The 20,776-nt window shown below is 41.9% G+C and overlaps 2 protein-coding genes across 2 annotated transcripts in view; one reads left to right on the forward strand and one right to left on the reverse strand.

The window, feature by feature from the left end:
• The window catches only part of neil3 (nei-like DNA glycosylase 3), a gene marked incomplete at its 5' end in the record, with an annotated part of 9,461 nt that extends 2,216 nt beyond the window's left edge, over positions 1 to 7,245 (forward strand). The window contains 8 exons of the mRNA XM_079228457.1: positions 605 to 739; positions 1,100 to 1,313; positions 2,255 to 2,329; positions 2,665 to 2,831; positions 4,443 to 4,606; positions 5,859 to 6,273; positions 6,616 to 6,796; positions 6,953 to 7,245. Coding sequence (XP_079084583.1) covers positions 605 to 739; positions 1,100 to 1,313; positions 2,255 to 2,329; positions 2,665 to 2,831; positions 4,443 to 4,606; positions 5,859 to 6,273; positions 6,616 to 6,796; positions 6,953 to 7,135 — 1,534 coding nt within the window. The 3' untranslated portion in view covers positions 7,136 to 7,245. The remainder of the gene's footprint in view (positions 1 to 604; positions 740 to 1,099; positions 1,314 to 2,254; positions 2,330 to 2,664; positions 2,832 to 4,442; positions 4,607 to 5,858; positions 6,274 to 6,615; positions 6,797 to 6,952) is intronic.
• A 221-nt stretch (positions 7,246 to 7,466) lies between these two features.
• aga (aspartylglucosaminidase) lies at positions 7,467 to 18,716 on the reverse strand (the record flags this gene model as incomplete). The annotated part of the gene is made up of 9 exons (XM_079228613.1): positions 7,467 to 7,644; positions 8,323 to 8,456; positions 9,755 to 9,862; positions 10,138 to 10,213; positions 10,993 to 11,101; positions 12,515 to 12,627; positions 13,301 to 13,413; positions 15,618 to 15,771; positions 18,608 to 18,716. 9 exons carry the CDS (start codon positions 18,714 to 18,716, stop codon positions 7,544 to 7,546), a joined length of 1,017 nt encoding a protein of 338 aa, XP_079084739.1. The 3' UTR covers positions 7,467 to 7,543.
• Between the last annotated feature and the right edge of the window lie 2,060 nt (positions 18,717 to 20,776).

Raw genomic sequence — 20,776 nt, forward strand, 5'->3', positions numbered from 1 at the left:
TGCATGCAACAGTTCATACTGTGTGAGGGCAGCTGCAGTGTGTACTCAAAATACAAACTATGCTTTTTGGAACGCAGGGACAGTCTCCGAGTATCCTCACTTCTCGCTCAGTCGATGCTTCCTGGGGTTTTGGGATTAATGCAAATTCTGTTACACAGTCAGTCTTTGTGATCTAATGAGGAATTTAAGCAATGGACTAAACAGCCTGAAGTATTACAGGGATAATTCAACCGTAAAAACAATACTGTACAATATTTAACAGTTGTATTTTCTTGTATTTTTCTCACAGTATATACTGTATATGCCTTCATATAACCCAGCCCTAATTGTGACAGTTTACAGAGTGAGCCTATACTTATTTTAATCATCAAATTATAATCAACCACTCGTCTTTAGAGGATGCACAGCTGCATTGAAGTGAGCGAGCAGGTTGAAGTGTTACTGCTTTGCGTGAGAACACTTCCGCATATTTTTTGGCTCTTCATAGCTGTGACGTCCCCATCGCACCTGATGTCTCCGACCACCGGGCGCCACCTCTCCATCGTTTTGTTACCAAGTCTTCCATGCAAATTGAGACTTGCTCTCTCTGTTTCTTTGCCTTCAGAGTCCATTTTGGGATGAATGGATCAATGCGTATAAACCCTGCTGAGAGGAAGGATAGGGCCGGCTCCGCACCGGTGCTGCAAATACACCTGACTAACGACATCGTGTGCTTCTTTGACAGCACGGTGGAAATAAGGTAACGGGGACACGGGCGCAGCCGAGATAGATTGAGGTGACAGAGGTTCACCTTGGAGTATGAGTCTCATTCAGTGGGCATGTCCTACATTAGGCTGTGTCTGAAGACGGCGGCTGTTGTTGCATGAAACACATCGACATTTGTCCTGTTCATTGACTGTCAGGTCCCGGTGTGCAGACATTCATTTTTCTGCCGCCTGAAAGTTTGACCTACACCGTCCTACCTCATAACAAACAGCAGAATATGTGAAAGGATTTTTTTTTTTTTTTCACTTAACCTTCGAGAAATGGACCGATTGACCTCGTGGCATGCGTTCAATCGTGGCAGCCATACGTGTTGTAAAACCACGTGCTTTTGCAGGTTGACAGAGGACTGTGAGCAAAGGGTGAGAGCCTTGGAGAGTCTGGATGTGTGCTCCTCCGAGTTCAGCTTCTCCCGCTCCGTGGAGGCGGTGAGGAGCCAGAGCGGCAGGATGCTGTGCGACGTTCTCCTAGACCAGGCCGTCATGCCAGGAGTCGGCAACATCATTAAAAACGAAGCCCTGTTTGACTCGGGCCTCCATCCAGCCGTGAAGGTATGGAAAAGATGATGGATTGTGTTCAGCAGAGGAACACACACACACACACAAAAAAAAAGCATAAAAATGCAAGACAACTCTCGCAGAAAGAAAAAAAAAAAAGTTTAAGCTCTTGTATGATTGACTGATGCATTGCAATGAGGAGGGAGAAACAGGGGAAAAGACAAACAAGCACATTGCAACACATATGCCCGTTTCTCTTCTCTTTTTTTCATGAATGTATATCGAGGCTCTCATTTTTTTTCTTCTTCTCTCTGACTCTTAACATGTTTAAAAAAAAAAACATTACATGAATGTTTCTTAGTTATGATGTGGAAATCATATCACGTGAAATGTGAAAGATCCAATTTTCATTAAGCAAACCATAGAAGAAAAGTGTAATTAAATTTTTTTTTTTTTGTGACCTATCCATCACCTTTAAGGGACATGCTTTGCGGCATACATACTGCTATTACGTAACTATTACCAGGGGCTTGGTTTGGCTCCGCTCACCTTTTAGAAAGTATGAGATGGGGTTTATATAATATAGCATGCTGGACCAAAATATTAATCTAGGACTTTCGGCCTCTTCGTCTGGGACTCTGAATCTTTACGAGCTCCCCCTCCCCTTAATCAAGCCCCTAGGTGTCCTGAAAAAAAAAAAAAAAGCGACTCGTGGTGTATGTTAATGTGCTTCTTTTTCTCTACTCTGTGAGTCAGGTTCTTGCTGCCTGGGCTTCAAGTCTTGGAAATACATTGACAGTCATTTTCCTCCGTTGCATCATTTTAAATCCAGTTCTTCTTCGTTTCGTGTCTGGTCCTTTTTTATTTTTCATTGTTCATAGGCTTGTATTATTGATTTGCTGACTGTGAAGCGCCTTTCATCTCTGTCTTGAAATGAAGAGCTATACAAATGAGGTTTGCTCTCTCTCACCAAAGCTCACCGCTTGATTCTTCAGGTCCAACAGCTGACAGACGAGCAGATCCGCCACGTGGTGAAGATGACGCGTGATTTCACGCTTCTCTTCTACAAGGTTAGAAAGTCTCTCCATCTCTCAATCGATGGCAAAAACATGTGTATTCAAAACGGGGCTGGCTGGCTGGCACGTTTACTTGCAGGTATTTAGCTGACACCTCATTTAGACTGACTTGCAATAGCAGATTAACTTAAAATCCTGCATCGCAGAGGAAGCAGGGAAGAAGCCAAAGCCCCGCCGCCTAGAGAAAAGATAAAACAAATATTCCCGTCTATGCATAATAGATAAGTACGAGAAGGTGAATGATTTTCTTTTCTTTTTTTTTCCTTCCTTTTGCTCTTTATCCTCATCTTTTTTTATTCACTCTCGTCTGCCTTACTCATCTCTATCAGTGTCGCAAATCTGGCTCCCCTCTCTCCAAACATTACAAAGTCTACAAGCGTCCCCGGTGCGGCCAGTGCCTTCGTGTCATCACGGTCTGTCGTCTCGGAGACAACGGCAGGATGACTTATTTCTGCGGGAGCTGTCAGAAGGGAGATCCCAGCGGGGTCCACGTCAGGTACAAATCCTCACAGACGTTTGGCACTGTGACTGAAACAGTATGGCCGTGCATTGCTGTCAGGGTTTGGTTCATTGGAGTTTGGCCTCAGAGACAACAAGATTATCCTTTTTAATATAATTGTTGTTTGGCTACATTTCGTGTATTTCCTTTTAAAAAAATTTTTTTATGATCTATACCAGTGGTTCTCAACCTTTTTTCAGTGATGTACTCCCTGTGGAATCTTTTTTACCCAAGTACCCGCTAACCAGCACAAAGCATTTTGGGTTGAAAAAACAATGTAATACACAACGCTGTGCCATTAGTGTTTGATTTGATATAGAATATATACAATTCAGTTTAAGAACTTACACTTATCTTATTGAATATTTATTAAAAAACTATTTTTAAAGGATTTTTGAATTAATGCTAATTTTAAATATATATATATATTTTTAATCTCAGGTACCCCCTGGGGTGCCTTCAAGTAAGAGTAAGAGTAAGAGTACCCCCATTTGAGAACCACTGATCTAGATGATGCTTAACTCTTTAAAACTAAAATGTTCCAATATAGGATAACACCTTTCACTTTCGATTGTTCCCAATATGTTTCGGAGGCGTTTTTGATTAAATATTTAAAAAAAAGCGACATGGTGTCATTCTTTATTTATTTAGTTTAAACCTAGTCTTTGCAGAAAGTTCTAAAGCCTTTTTCGATAATACGCTCAAATTTAGCGGGGCCATCTTTGCAGGCAGATGGGCTTGGCAGGGAGTGGGAAGTGTTATGGGGGGGAAATTAATGCGCATATACGGCTGTGTTTGCCAGACAGGGCACAGGCTCAACACCTCCTGGGTTGTATTTGAGCAAAGCTTTGCGAGGGGTTAGAGCCTAAAGCCCTTACAACGCATTACACAGCTGATAAAGCAATCTGTGAGGAAAGTTTCCTCAAAGCCGCTGTTACTTTCCTCCTCCATGACTGTTGGCATTGCAGATTTGCCTTCTTGTCAAACATAGTCGAGCTTCATGTCAGAGCACCAACATGTATGCTCGGAGCAATTATGTGTAGCCCGTTTGCCTCGTCGCATATCTTCATCCTCTGCTTGAACTGCAAATGTTTGTCAAGTTAAAGTTGCCTCTTCTCTTTGCCTGTGTTTCCTATAGTCGGCTTACGACAATAGTATGTGTTGTCTAATTGTGTACATTTGTTTTGCTCATTATGCAGTTCCTACAGAGTAATGCCTGTAATATGAGTAATCCAGGAAATGTGTGTTTACATATGCACACGGTGTAAATAATTTAGGTCACATTTCCCGGAATGGAAGATGCATTCAGTTGCCAGTTTATTAGGTACACCTAGTTACAGCCAAGGCAGTGTAATACACACCTCCCCAGACACCCTTCTTTCATCAAGGTCATCATGTTTTCTGTTTTTGTTATTTTAGAAAGTTGTTGATTCAGCTGTATGGTCATTTTGGAGACAGTATTTTGTGGCTGCTGGGTAATTAAGTTGTCATACTGATCAGTGTTTCTAATATTTAGCTGACCATCGCTGATATAAATGAGGGTGGACAAAAACTTTGTGTCCACCCTCATTGATGTGTGTCTGTTTCCATGTTTCTTCTTTGATCCAGTAAGCTCCCAGTCAGGAACAGTTTGATTAGCTGGGCCTACAATGAGAGGACCAACGACAACGTGGCGAAGAGGGAGGAAGAGGACTGGGCCTGTCAACTCTGCACGCTCATCAACCCGCCAGGAGCGAAAGCCTGCGACGCCTGCCTCACTCCAAGGCCTGAGGGTGAGCGAAATGCTCTGTTTGTACAGTCTCTGGGTTTAATGGGGTGGCAGAAGGTCCTTGTTAGCGAGAGATAAAATGATAGTCGCTGTAGTTTTTCTGTTTCGCTGAATGACCCATGAATGATACTGTGTGCCATTGACGCTTAAGTACTTCTGAGCAAGGCACCAGACACCAATACAAGCTGTTCAAGTGAAACTGAGTAGTTGTGTGTGTGTGTGTGTGTGGGTACAGTATATTGCGGCGCAGTGAGCGTGTCTGTCAGTTGGCCATTTTTCTCTGACTACAGCGAACCAGTGTTTGAAATAACTGTCCCTGCTGTCTCTCTGGTGCACAGCTGAATGGTTTACTTTGTGTTTGGTTTGTTTTTTAGGATCATACTGCAAAATTTTGATTAAATCACGCTTTTTCTTTAATGATATCTGATTGTGCAGCTGTAGGAGAATCACTCAAGACAATAGTTTGCCCGTCGCTGATTGTGTTGTGCTTTCCAGTCATACATCAACCTATCGGCTTTGGACTTGACTCCTGCAGTCTGGTTCAGATGACCCAAACGATTCGCACTTTGGACGTGGCGGCATTTATGAAATTAATTTGGATTACTTTGCCATAAACGGTCTTTTACCTGTTGATTAACATAAAAAAGGGTTTCTCAACCTTTTGTCACTCGAGGCTCACTAGATGCTCAAATCGGCTAGTTAGAAAAAAATCTATATTGATGTGCGAAAAAACTCACCCCTGGTGTGTAAAAGCCTTTACTGCTGCAGGGTTGTCTCTCAACTCTGTACATTTACAACAGATACTTAATTACCCTCAGAGAAAGTTGCCTTTTTAAAATATTTACATTTGTACATTTATATTGCATGTTCTCCTGTTGGCCACTGGGCCGCTTCACTAAAACAGCTGAGGGTTAAGTGCCTTGCTCTCGGGCACACTGATGGTTGCTGAGGGACGGGGAGAGTAACACTTAACCCCAGCTCCGTGTTGATGACTGATGTCATTCACCATTTTTTATAATAGCGGGGGATAATTTCACCAAATTTTTTGCATAAGCGCCTCTTCAGCTCAACAGATTGTGTGACACTTTATTTGACGACACAGCGCGGCAGTTTGCTGCTTACTGGTAAATTTTATAGCAAGATAACCACTTAAAGCCGACAACAACCTGCATTTTATGGGAGCAGCCAGTGCATCGGAAATAAGCTGCAGCTGCTGAACATGAAATGAGTTTCTCTCTCTGGCTCCATCTCCACAGTCCACAAAGATGACATTAACACGGAGGCATCACCCTTCGCCGCCGGCTTGACCAAATACCCGTGCACTGCCTTCAGGAAGCCACAGGAGGAGCTCAAAGTCAACTGGAGGTCTGCGTTCGGGACTTCCACCCTTGTTTTCTCCGACATGAGCGAGAAGCCAGAGCCTGTAAACTCCCCTCTCTCCCCGGCCGGCAGTCATTTGAATTCCTTGGCGGCAGAGCGAGGTTTATATAAATACAGCGTCTGCCAAGGGACAACAAGCCCCAATTATGCCTCTGGTGGCTCGCGGAGGCAAAGTGCCGAGGTCTCCAACGGGGAATCGCTGGCCTCCTACAGTCACCCATCCAAGAAAATGAGAATTGATCACAGCCCCTTTCCCAGTAACAATGCTCAAAATGGAGCCCCCAACTCCGGGTGAGTGAATCTCTCGCTTGGCTTTTCGTGAATAAGTTTATAATAAGAGAAGTTTTTTTTTTTTTTTTTGCAACCTCAGGGAGATAAGTGGGATGAAAAAGAAAAGGGAAAAAAGCATCGGACTGTGGAACCGTAAAGCAACATTGTTAAAAAAGAAAAAAAGTTCAGATTGATGAATAGCCATCGTAGGATGCAGTGCAAATTATCACCAACACACACATCAGCACACCCTGTTATAGAGAGGGTTGTTTGTGCACTAATAAGGGCTGATGTGACAGGTACACTTGTGCTTTATTTTCTGTTGGTCTCTAACTAAAGGACTGTTTTCTTCACTCCCGCCAGTGTGCGCAGAATAGAAGCGACGAGCCGCGGCCCCCCCGTGTCCTCCGCTCCCAGCGCCCCCTGTTGTGCATCCCATCGCCGCCCAGCCGCCCTCAGAACGGTGCACAAGGACGGGGACAATAAGGGACGGCAGTTCTACGCCTGCTCGCTTCCCCGAGAAACCAAGTGTAACTTCTTCGAGGTGAATTTGCACGACGTAGCCTGGAAGATTATTTATTTTTTTAAGTAGTTTAGTTTCCGCTTCGCCACAATCGTTGTAATGTGTTGGCATCAAATTTAAATGCCAGAAATAAAAGATAACAACATAGTTAATAAAACCTTATTTCCTCTGTTGCAGTGGGCTGACTTGCACTTCCCCTTTTGTCACCATGGGAAACGCAGTTTAATGAGGACAGTTCTGAAACTGGGACCCAACAACGGCCGGAATTTCTACATCTGCTGCTTTCAAAAGAGTAAACAGTGTGACTTTTTCCAGTGGGCAGAGAAGGGACCAGGGGTTTCAATGCTCCCTGGTTGTTAGTGTTTTACTCCTGCATGAAACTCTGATTGTCTATATGTTCATTTAAATACATGGATATAGATGTATGATACAGAAAAGGACTCTTTAACTCATAGTTAACGTTGTGAAATACACCGATTTGCACTGAACTGGTAATGAATGGAGAATGTTTATTAACTGAATGATCTATCGAACCAACCATTTGCATTATATCTGTATCATGTCCCATGATGTTCATCTTTCAAAGATGTGTTTCAAAGTTATCACAAGAATGATGAATAAATATCCAAAACAGTAAAAACAGAAATATTTTTTTAAAATCACATTTTCTTTTTTAATTAAAACAAGCCTAATAAATACAGCATGGAGAATGTTAATTAATTTGATAGTTTCATTTCAATAAAAGAGATGCACACAATCATACAGCAATTAGAAGCAGTCCACAGATTTCAGGAGAGGGAAGTCGGACTCTGAGTTGGACACCATGTAGTGAAACTGGGACAAGCCGGGGACTTTGTTACAGGCGGCACCTGAGGAGAGCAAAGAGAAACAAGAGAAACGGACATGTTGACACTCTTCCCATTAACGGCAAATACATTTCTTGTATTAAAATGTGATCTGCAGCTAGATCGCCCGTAAAAGAGCTAATAAGTCTTATCACATCCCCGTTACTACACAGACCTCTGGAAACATCTGTGAAAGCAAAGTCAAATCTCACATTTGATTTATCCTTTTATCGCCAAACCGGCTTTCATGCTCATTGTCCGGTCATCAGAGTCCGTGTTAAATTGCTCATTTCAATTTGGAATATTTTGTTGATGAGATCACTGTATCAAGGCCATGATAGAGACTCATATTAATTATGTATGAAAAATATATTTAAATGAGTTACATTTTAGATTGAGCTGTTTTAAAGCCTCAAAATACCAATATTCAGCATCAATAATATTTTAATGATGACCAATGAAAAGGAAGCAGTAAACTACCTGATGTATTTTTGTATTTTGTCTTGTACGTTTCTTTTTTTCCCCCAGAATTTAAATATGGAAGTTCAACATGTTTTACACCAATTGAAAGCAAGCACAATTAAAAAAACATATTCATGTTCATGCACCTGCCCGTCTCCATCTCCGTAGATGCGAGCATGTGTGTCTTAACACCTTTTAGCAGTGTCCGATCGGTCCGTATGTGTGAACCTTAACACTCACCATAATGGCCTGTTGTGTTAGCGCAGATGACGGCTCCAAAGAAGTCGGAGTAATGCCTCTTGATTCTGGAAATGGCCGTCCTGCAGGCTGCCGTGGGATCTGCCCCGGCCCTCATCAGCTCCACGGCCAAGTAACTGTTGGCAGGATTACATGCAGTACACATGAGGCGAGCTAACAAGTGCTGTCAGGGCCACCAACCAGGATGATGATGATGATGATGATGATGATGATGATGGGGGCGCAACTCGTAATTATGGTGTGAGATGAATCTGATGCAAACAAATCAATATCAAGAAAAACTGAAACACTGCAAGAAACCATGCAAGAGTCATCACACTACTTTTTAATTGACGTGGAAATGACTTGCTCTGCAGAGACAATAAGAGTGTCGTTAACTTTGCAATTTCCCGAGAAATTGCCTTGTAAAAGTTTTGAATTTCAAAGTGTTAAATGTGTAAACTCATTCCCAAGTGAGTACTTGGAGATCTACCCTGCTTGGTGTTATTTTCCCCACCAAGATGGCAAGCTAATTAGTTGGAGTAACATTCTGGAGAGAGATATTTTATATTTAGACTCATTTCATAACACTTGTTAAAAAGGAAAAGTTCAAGATTTTTGGACCGTCACGACATATTTTAACACGGCCTCCTGTCGGTGATGTGTTACTGGTACATTTTGACAGTGAAGTCCCGAGGGAAGGCTTGCAATCATACCAACAAAAAAAATGTGTTTGGCATGGGGAATGAATGATAAACACTCTTCAGTCCACACCAGTCTTTTTTTTTGGAGGAAAAAAACGTAACACCCCCCCCCAATCGTTCCAGGAAGTGAATCAGAAAGCTGTGATTGAAATAGGCGAACCCTCCGGTGTGGTTGTGTGTGACTATGAATGTAGAGCTCCGTGCAACTTTAAAGAAAACAGTGTGTGTACTCCCCAAACTATGCTAGATAAATAAATCTTTAAAAAAATAAACCGCCGGAGACTGCCAAACTCTCACAGCCTGGAAGCAAACAGCAGCTTTAGTCTCCCCAAAAAAAATATCGCACTTCTTCTGTGCAATGTACATATGACAGTTTTGGGGCAATGTAGTCACACCTCCACTCTTTATAATAATGTTGTTGCACTTTCAGCAAGAGGTTCACACCACAAATTGGCTGTTGGAAAAACTGCATGTGACACAGATTGCAATAGTCACTGAAAGACAGTTCTTCTGGCTAAAAAGAAAGCACTGTAAAATTCCTATTATAAAATAAAAAGCACTAATAAATCCTGGTTAGTGTGCCAAAGAGGAGTTCCAGTCAACTTTTTCCTCTTGGAATTTTAAAATGCAACACTGCAGAGAGAAATTCTGATGTGATGACTATTCGTGACAGGAAGGTATCGTCGTGTACGTTTGGAAGCGAGGAAGAGACCACAACAAACGACGCGCACCTTGGCAGGAAGCGCATCATGAGGTCTCCGTCTCCGGTAGCGGCGGCAGCTCCAGCTTTGCGATCTGCGTAGGCCCCCGCCCCGACGATGGGAGAGTCCCCCACGCGGCTGCAGGGCAAGGAACGTGAACGGGGATTTAAAACGCACGCCGAAAAAGTATATCACTTATATTCTTTCATTAAATGGCCACTTTAACTGCACTGTAACACTCAGATTTGCAGCATCTTATTGTTCAGTATTACAATGCATTATGAAACCCTTTCAACCAAACTAACACACATTAAATAGCTATACTAAATAGAACTTATTCGAAATGTTATTCAACTGAAACAAAAGTATGCTAAAACTTAATGTACTGCAGATTAGGATACTGTTCTACATACCCTGGAACTTTGTGAGTCAGCCCATTGGTCGATGTACCAGCAGCCATGTGACCGTCTCGATCCAGAGCCAACATCCCTGGTGCAAAAAAAAACAAAAGAAGAGTTTTTTTGAAATGTCAGCCATCCCCAGGAGATCCTTTTAGCTAAAGAGAAAGTCATTTAAAGCCCTTGTGTGAGGTAGCGCTTATACTGCTAATACTGTCTTTGACAGCATTATATTGAATTCCTAACAACTCCAGGTGTCCTGATGGTTGAGCTCAGATCACGTTAAATTGGGTCAGGTAAAAAAAAAAAAAAAAAAAGAAAGGGAATTCTGGGTATATATCATGAAAAACATGCTTTTTTCACTGCTTGTTCACGTACAAGCCCACAAACTGTGAAATAAGACAGCCCAGTTAGTTGTATTTTTTTAGTGGGCTGCCTGGATCAGAAGACATGATTCGACAAGCCGTTCAGATTTGGCTCCTTCTCCTATGCCTCATGGAGGCTCTTTTAGAAGATACCGCCCACGGCTCGCAAACGAGCGCCACGTTTCACTCGCGTTCCAGGTGCACGGTGAACGCAGGTCTATTCAGACAGGTCTATTTTTTTTTTTTACATTAAAGCATGTACACATGTTCAAGTAGTAACCCAACAATACAAGTATGCACATGAGTGTAAACATGACCTTTAGACCTCCAGAACGTCTTCCTTGCTAACCTCTACTAATAGGTCTGTCTGTGTTTCTTGGCACATGGTGGCGGCTTCACTCTCCCATCCATGCCTCTGTTCAATGAAGTACTTACTAAACGGTATAAAAATGCCTGAGGAAAGCTGGCTTCACTTCACATTCCGCGTTAACAGATGAAAACCTACCTATGGTGTCGTGGGAGCGCGTATTGGCACGCCGTGCCCTCTTGTTCTGTCTCACTGTCGCCCTCGGCTTGTAGGGTCCACAGGACGCGGACGGATCTGGAAGCACATTCTTTTGACAGGAGAGGAAACATCAGCGCCCGTTTGCATAATTTCATAATCAAGGCGTGCGATAAAATGCAGACATTTGCTTTGATTTGCTGTCGTGTGAGGAAATAAATCTATCAGCGCAATTCTCACGAGTGGTTTGGCACCTGATAATAAACAGTAGGGAGTCTTGCTCCGTTTGGACTCTAGTATCTCATTCCCAGTGACTGAAACCATTAAATGAACAAAACACCTCAGTTTAAATCCCTGCTGCAGTCAAAGCCTGTGTTTTATTGAGACCGACAACCCAGTGTACCTGAGGGTAGTGCAGTTTGAGAAAAGGTTTCCCTGTCTCTCTCCCTCAAGGTGCCTTCTCCGCTCTCATGAGTGACTGATGCGCCAGCTTGACCTGCAGGGAGGTGTGAAGAAGTTCATTCTGCTCCCTTTGATGTTGCATGCGAGCGGAAGTCTGCTCCAAAATGTCACATTTTGAGTTTAAGTGAACAAAACGCCGGGCCATAAAAAAGGTAAACCTAAATGCTAAAGCAAAAGGTCTTTTCACATCGCATGCATCTGCGTCAGCATTACCTTTTATACGGGGCTGCCATTGTGCCATTAATAAAGCAAAGTTGGGCGCAACTAGTCTGCTTAATGAAAAAGCCTGTGCATAATTCATAAAGTCTAACATATTCCATTTCAAGATGGTGAAGGTAAAACCCTTGAAAACCGTCTCTTTGGTTTTACAGAACGGAGGTTCAGTTGTTCTCCTGTGACCTCGGCAACAACCGGAACCACCGCCCCCCAAAAAGAGACCAATTTATAGAAGTATTGAAGGCCTACATGTATGGAGAGCAATACTTAGTACAATTTGTCAGTATTTTACTGCTGCATCTTGACCAAATCTATCACACATGTTGGTAACTTCAGTGTGCTTTGGCACCAACAGTGGGGCGGTAGGAGTGTCACGCTTTTCTCGATGACCTTCAACAAAGCGTTTAACTCAGCTCGGCGGCCATCGAACTGGACAGCCCCCAAGTGGGAAAAAAAAGTGTAAATGTGATCAACCCAGAGTGAGAGTGCACACACACACACACACACACACACACACACACACACACACACACACACACATACACACATACACACACACACACACACTGGAGCAATAACGTCCGAAAAGGAAAACAAAAAAAGAAATCCGATACTGGAGATTTTTGGGGCATTACTGAGGAAGTGAACAGGCTCATTTTAAAGAGTCGAAGCAACCCGGCGCTGTAGGGCACCGCCTCCTCCACAAAAGCAGACTTTTTCTATGAACTTCTTTCGTATGCCTGTCAGTTTTTCTGCTTATTATCAATCTTTCAGAAGCACCACGCCCGTAGCCAATACAAGTGAGGAAAAAACACACACTCTCTAATACACACACAGACGCACACACCTTTCGATAATTAGGTTGGCAGTTGCCCTTCAGCCACTCTGTGAGAATATTCACAGATTTGTTGGTAGTCAGGTCTTCTGCGATGAAGCCCATGTTTTCAGCAAACACAGAAGCTGTAAAGAGAGAAGCAATACTTTCAGGTTAAGTTACACAGTCTGGTCCACACTGACTTTGGGCTTTAAGAAAACAATGGGTCACACACACAAAGGAGGACATGTAATCTCATTTTAGGCTCCTGGCTTTGGCTTGTGAGTGAGAACAAGTTCGACATCGCCACTGTTTCGGTGAGGTGTGACGGTGAGGTCACTGCTGTGACCTCACCGTTCCCTGAAGAATGATGTTTCAATTCAGATTTAATGAACTTGAATCTCACTGTGGAAAAGCGTGGGAGTTTGTTTATTTTTATCTTGAAATATGAGTATTATTTGGTTTACAAGTCACTCATCTTAGCGGAATGAAATGTTTCAACATTGGCCTTCAGTTTCGTGGAAATCACTTGCTGAGAGATGAGCTGCTCCTCTATTCTTTTACTGAAGAAGAAAAAACTGAAGGGCGCAGCATTCATCGCTACCTGCTGATGTTTGTGATCTATGGATCAAAGCTTATTCAAGTGCTTCAAAAAACGTATGCAAATTAAAATATCAAGGGGTCTCCTATTAACATATGCGTCAGATCTCTGTTGGGCAGTTCATTTTATGCACATACGTGTTTAAATATGTGACCGGATTTCTAAATGTCAAGATTACCCCTTTTTTTTCACTTTTGCTGATATCCATCCTCGCATACCTGACTCTCCCACCAGCAGTGTGTGGTCAGTGTGCTCCATCACAGCCCTCGCTACTCCAATGGCATTCTTGATTCTTCTCAGGTCTGCAACTGCACCCACCTCCATCGTATCCCTGGTGACAGAGAGAACACGGAAAATAGAAGTCACTGGACACAAGTGTCGAGCCGCGGACCCTTGACTTCTCGAGGCTTTGGGACGTTTTGTTTCTCTTGTCCCACTATGGCGGATGCAGGTTTCAAACTTAACCCTAGAACACTCACGTCGGGGGATTTTCACCTGTGCGATTGTGGTTACGTCATTATCATTGTGTTGCTTTTGTCTGAAATTAGTGGGTCCTTGTGTAGCTTCATGCTGCTCACTGACATTACATTTCGTTTAGCTGACGCTTTTATTCAAAGCGACTTGCAATAAGTGCAATTCCACCATTAGTTACAAACTCAGAACAACAAGAAACTACAAAGTGCTATCAGTAAGTGCCATCTAAGTGCTACTACGGCGCTACCTTCCTTATTAAAGGTGTAGTCGAAAAATATGTGTTTTTAGTTTGCAACGGAAAATGTAGAGACTTACGTTATTGAAGGTGGGCGTGTCTCTCTGCTCCAATCCCTGTTTTCTTTCAACAGGCACGTGTTTGGGTGATTTTCACCCGCCGGTAGTGATAGAAGGTAAACTCATTTTGGGTGGATATTATCATTGAAGGGAGACCCGACAAGGCTCACACGTCCCAGAACGGGTGGACCAAAGAACAAGTTCATAGTTCCATTATTTATATTTATAATCATGCTTCATTGACGATTCCCTAATTTTTTACCTGATTCTGAGCCTTTTTTTAGGGTCCCCCCATGATACCTGTTTTTTGTTTTATGAGAAGTTCTATAAGGTAAAATAAAAGAAGAGTACTTCAATTTGCCTTGTATTGTTGTATTTTAATATATTTTGATGAGAAGTATTTTTTATCAGGTACATTATATTGGGTAAAATATACCCGACGTTAGTGATGGTGTTATTATTTGTAACGTTAGTGTTTTAGGGTTAAGATAAAATAAGCGTTTGCCAATGTTTTATGAAGAAGGAAACCACATAACATTTGTTAAGACCTAAAGGATACATATTGTGGAAACACGGAATGTAAACTGATTTTTTTTTTATGTTTGCAAGAATTTCTTTCCAATTTTCTAGATATTATCTGCAACTCTTACACGCTGTGCTTGAGATTAGCTAATTAGCACAATGAGTCGAGCCCGACATCACGTTCCCCCAATATCTGATGTTCATGAATTGGATAATTATGAAGAAGAAAAAAAAAAAGAAACCCTCTTTACGGCGTGATGCAATTCGCCAGAAATGCCTGGCGATAAATACTACATCTGTTAAACCTCGGAGGCTGCAGCTTGTTGTGGTGATGAAATGAATTGCATCATGGAGGTGTTTCTAATATTTATTCACCACAACAAACTAAAGTTGCCACAGAGTTGACTGTCTCCCAGACACAAGATCAAAAATTGAATGTTACACTTTGAATTTATTACAGAGCTCATTTTATTGCAGGGGTGTTCCGCTGGATTGCATTTAACTGTACAGGTGTGTCTATTCCTCTGCTCTGTCAGAGTGTACAATATGTCTGCTGCTGATTCCTATGCAGCTATATTGGATGGTGTGTGGGAGACTCTCCTCTTCCCACAATGTATTCATGACTATGTAATGGAAGAAGGAACATTCCTTATGGTAATAACAAACTGCTTGCCTTTTGTCGGTCGTCGCCAGCCGTCATTTTTGCCTCTCCTGAAAACTTCCAAATGTGTAAATGTTTGTAGTCGAGGATTTAATAACTGGCGAGCTTTCAGATTTAAATGCAAATCTTAATTAGTGCTTTATTAAAGAGCGGCTGGCTGGAAAGGTCAATCAGTTACAGCTGTAAATGTTTTTTTAAACGGATAGATAAACTGTGACAGTCACACAATATGCTGACAGCTGCTGGTGCATCATTTGAGTTGTCTTTTTTAATGAAATATAGGTCATTTATGTCTAATCTATTTCATGTGCTCTTGTTTTATGGAATTCAGAACAACAGCATTGCTAGATATCCAAGCAAAAAAAAACAAAGATAAAACTGGGCACAGCTGCTTTCAGGTGGCAGACGAATGGCAGCTGGATAGAAAACAAAACAGCTGTTCCAATAGTCAAACGTACATTTTACACGTTACCCATCTTCTTTGATCAACAGCGTCCTCGTGCCGCATGACAAATATTCCTAACCATCTCATGTCCTGGTTTTTTTATTTCAACTAAAAGCGATCGTTTAGGACCACGGCTTACCCGTTCATGATCATGGCGTCCAGCGTGGTCTCTCCGGACTCATCTGGGCTCCCGCCGTAGCCCACGCTGCCATCACACTGCTCTGTCTCGCAGCGGGCACATCCCTTCTCCACTGCATCCAACACGGAGCCACCGGCCTGCAGGGCGCTCCACGCTGCAGAGGAAGACGGTGAAACATTCAGCGCACGATGAACTTTGAGACGGATATCCCACCCCAAGATAGGAAGTACATTACAGTGACCTTTGGCCCTGCTGTTGTATTCCACTAGGCATTGTTGCTGCTCAGCTTGGTCTAGGGAGAGGAAAGACACGGACGGTTATAAACAACCGCGCTGACAAAGAATGTGTGAAATGATCTGATACCAGAAAACACATCTATCAAACCACGCATTGATACAGTTGAGTGTAATATGTTATAGACAAGTAATGGTTTCTCATCCTATTAATAGTGAACAAGAATAATCGCCCGACTCAGCTCTTGCTTTCTTGGAGACAGTGATTTTAAATTATGTTAAATATGTAAAGTAAATAATGTAATTCAATGAATCTATATGTCTATTTTACATATCTACAAAGATGAGTTAAAGGTTCAGATGCTTCAAGTTATTTATGATGGTCATTGTCAAGGAAAGTACTGGGTGTCAAGTTGCCTTCAACAATGCTAATTAAAGGAAAACACGCAAGTAAAACAACAACAACAACTAAATGAGACGCTAAGACATACATTAGTGCAGTTGTTACAAACTAGAAAGTGCATTTCTGGCAGAAAATGCACTGGAATATTAGAAAAAAAATAGCAGAAAATACAGAAAAAGTAAACTATTAGCAACAACAACAACTAATAAATAGACTGAACGTTAACAGGAATGTACTAACGTGTGTATAAATAAATGTATGTAAAAGATGATGCATGAGGTGACCGGCACGATGGATTCCTAATAAATGGGATGTGAGCGGCTGAGAAGCATTTGGTCACTGATCCCCCAAGTGCTCATGGGGGATCAAAACACCAACTGGCATCCCTGTCACCAGCTTGCCACTAAATTCTCAGACCATCACACTGTGTTCAGCGGGATGCCACCACCAATTCCTCCTCTCATCATTTATGATTCATCCATCTATAAATTATGTCCGTGCACCATCTTCGGTAAGTGCTCTTGTCTCAGGATATAATAATTCTTTTCTCTTTTTTTTTTGACGTTTCAAAAATTGCAGTCCTTTACAGTCAGAAATTGCAGCCGAATGGAAGAGGAGATTAGCCTGCTATTCTCAGCTGCTTCCGTAAGCCCCCTAAGGAAAAGAGATCTGCATGGGCGGATCAATGGGGGCTCACCGACTACACTTTTAAATATCTACCCACTGAACAGATAGCATTTTTCATTTTCACACCCACCTCAGGGAACGTAGACGATGCACATCTGATAAATTAAAGGCTATCCGTCTATCAAATGGTGAGATTTTTTGAGGTAACTTTAAACACCTGCAGGTTCTGACGACGCCGCTTGAGATGTTTGAGCTCTCCTTCTATCATTTCTGTTTTCGCGTTGAGCTGCGCGGCTGGTGGAAGTCCACAGATAAGTCACAATATTTTCAATAGTTTAAATTGTAACATGTCCAACGTATCATCCTGTAGAAACTAAAAAAATGACGGTAGACCTGGCAATGGCAGTTCTGGAGCCGAGTGGGGTTCTGCACATTTCCTATCAACCGTCCCAACTCTGATGGTCTTACATATGTGTAGGGTTAAGCTGTTTTAGTGGAGAAAAAAAAAGCACTTTATAATATAGTGAGGGGCAAATCCTGGAAGTATTATTTGTGCCAGGGTTTGTAAATCTCACTTTCTGACTTCTTGGCCTATAAAATGACAGAAAATAATGAAAAATGCCTATCCCAGTTTACTAAAACTCAAGGAGAGGTCTTACATTTTGTGTGTGTTTTCTTTTCCACCAAAGGTCCAAAACCTAAGGAGATAAGACAGAGACAAGCACGAATGGCTGATATATTTAATGACTAAAACAATTAATCGGTGAATCAGAACAATTGCTGATTCATTTTCTCCCCATCGCCTAATGGTTTCAGCTGTGAATATTTAATCAGAACTCTAATCAAGAATGAAATGGAAAAAAAATCAAGCAAAAGAATCATAAATAATAGAGAAAGGAAAAAATAAACATAATTGCCAAGAGAATTATAGAGTCCTTCATCGCTTCATTCACTTAGATAAAACACTTTTTTTGGGGTGAGTCATCTAATAGAAAAAAAATGACGCACAGCTATGACCATATGCTATTAAATTAATTCATAAAACTGCAGCTCCTGCTCGGCAACAAGACTGCGAGACATTAGATGTTACTTCACAATTCAAAAGTAGATGCGTGTCACAAACACACAAAGCGGAGGATGTCCCAGAATAACAACACACCATATCAGACTGTCAACAGGGTGGCAAATGATATCCTCTTTCAAATGTCACGTTTACAACCATGTGAACCAGCTTGAACAATGTATTTATTTTCAGGTTTGATAACCAGCATAATGAGAATTAAAAAAGGAAATATGCATTTATCTTAACAGAAAATTTAGACTATTGTGCAGGAATGTAACATCTGGTGACCAAACGACTGTTTTCATCTTCATAATGGAATTGAATACACAACGCATACGTAGTAGTATTTCATGCAGGTTCGTGCTGAATTCAATGCAGTCGGATAAAAGGGTTATTGAAGAATTTCCTGAAACTGATCTGTCCAGTGAATTGTTTTAACATGTGAAACTAATAATAATAAAAACCATGACGTACACAAATATATATACCATCAAAATATATGTACATGCATTTAGTATGATACAAATTTAAGGATGGCATTATGTAGGTTTCTAAGCAGATTTGGGCAACAATGACCCCGTGACTGCAACTCTGGGCTGAATGAAACTTGTGAAACAGTTCCGTGTGAACACGTGACGTAACTGTACGGCCTTAATAACTTTACCTGCATCCGTCGCATCCTTGAAAGGCCACGTATTGATAACGAGAGGAAGCGACGAATGTCCGAGTGGAAACAGTGCCGTTAAAGTAGAAATCAGGAGCCACGCAAACATGTTGCCTTGATATAAAAGCTGCACGAACATTACAGGAAAACTGAGGACGTTATTTCCATGAGTCGTTGCACTTTGGTTTAATCAATGTAATGTTGCATTTTAACTTCTTAGAAAAGGTGCTGTCTCTGCTTCCTTGTTGTCTCACGTGCTCAGTGGGCGGGTGCTCTCTTAAAGGGGCAGTACACATAATTCGGAGCAGGGGGATTCTGTCATCCACCAGTGATATAGTGTAAGACCTGGGATAACAACAATAAAACCAGCTAGCCTACAGACTGTATATCATGCTTTATATATGTAACCAAAGCAGCAGTTGCTTTCATCTCTTATTTACTTTGTGGACATTTTGAAAATATTATATTGTGGGAAAATAAGTACACACAAAAGGAACTCATTCTGAATAATATAGAAGGTAGTCAATTATTCTGTATGATAAATACAATTAAGGGAAATAATGTGTTCAAGTGTGCGACAATGTTTTGCAATATTTATTCTAGACTAGCATTGATACATGTCAGCATGTGTGTGCATAATAACTGTTTTGCTGATCGCGTGGCAATAGACTGTTGCAGGTCTCCAACCACCAGTGGCAGCACTGAGCAGTAGATGAGCAGTTCATGGGGACAACATGTACCATCTTGGATCTTGACAGCAGCCATTTTGACATGACACAGCAGAAAGAAGAGCACTTGTTTAATTAATAAGTAATATCAACAAGGCATGCACTCCTTCCAGGTGTGCCGTTTGCAGGGCCCTGCCTTTGTGCATGCTGGCTCCTTCCCATGCCTTAGAGTTCAGCCGTCATGAACAACACTTTCAAGTCAGAATGTCTGCTGTCAGAAAGGACTTGCTGACATGAATGGCAATCACCTTTACCCTTATTAGAGTCAGTTCTGCTCTATGTGACTGACATTCACTTTTTCTCTCCTTTTAGATTACTGAGAAGTTCACTTCCCCTCCCGGTGAGTTTGTGCTTTCAAATTCATATTCTTCCAGTGAAGAATTTTAATGAGCATGGCACCTAAACTGAGTGGGTTGACTGGGCAGCACATATTGAACTAACATCCAATCATTCCTACAGGTCTGCAGGGTGGCCTTTGCAACCTGGCAGAGTTCACCGTTCGCCCTCATTCACACCAGACTGCTCAGATTACTTGAGCTGAAACCACCTGACTGTGCTGTTGGCAGCTTGGGATCGCGGTGACTTTTCTCAAGGGATTCATTCACTGCGGGGATGCCGGGAAACCGAGGTAAGCATTTGCAGCTCGCTGATGTTACAGCTTGTGCCTTTCGTAGAGGTCTTGGCTCGGGACGGTCTGTTTTTGTGCTCGGCAAATGTCAGCAAGCTGACTAAGCTGCCCTTGTTGCTGACTGTTGCTCTGTCCACTTTTCAGTGTGCTTTTCCAACAATTCAGTTTGTCAGAGGCATTCATCTGTTGCGGGGTCTTTATGTCCTGCAGATGTGCTTGTCGTAGATGTCATAGCGCCGTCTGTCTGCTTCTCCATCAAGCTGCCGCATCTACAGCTACATCAAAGGTACTGATTGAGCATCCAACCTAATTTATTTGCTCCTTGTTTGGAACACAAGTTCTGCCTTCATGCTATTGATGTCACTAGTGAAATATTCATAATCACATTTGAATATTCTCACGTACTTCATAGTTTTGCTATGTATGTGCCAATTTGGTCTAGGGCATAGTTACGTGTATGCCTCTTTTGGGGTTTTGTTTAGGGCTTGCATTCTGGCTAAAATATGACAATTGGCACGCTTTAACTAGTCATATTCACATTTTTCTCCACCTAATTTATATTCAGCTATAAGCATTGGAACATATTTTTATTCAAAGTATTAGTTTTATGTACTTTACCATCCTTTGTGGGCTCTAAATTGCTAATTTGGCTCATTTTCAGGTAAGTGAGAGTACCTTGATTGCCTCTAATAGCAGCACGCATCTACATTTAATGACGGCATGAAGTTACTCTCTTTTTCTTTTCTTTCTTGCTGCATGTTCATTTGAAAGTAGTCTGCATGATCACTGAGCTACATCGCAAAAGAGGATCTA

The sequence above is a fragment of the Taurulus bubalis genome, assembly GCF_910589615.1.
Source record: "Taurulus bubalis genome assembly, chromosome: 13".
NCBI classification, from domain to species: Eukaryota; Metazoa; Chordata; class Actinopteri; order Perciformes; family Cottidae; genus Taurulus; species Taurulus bubalis.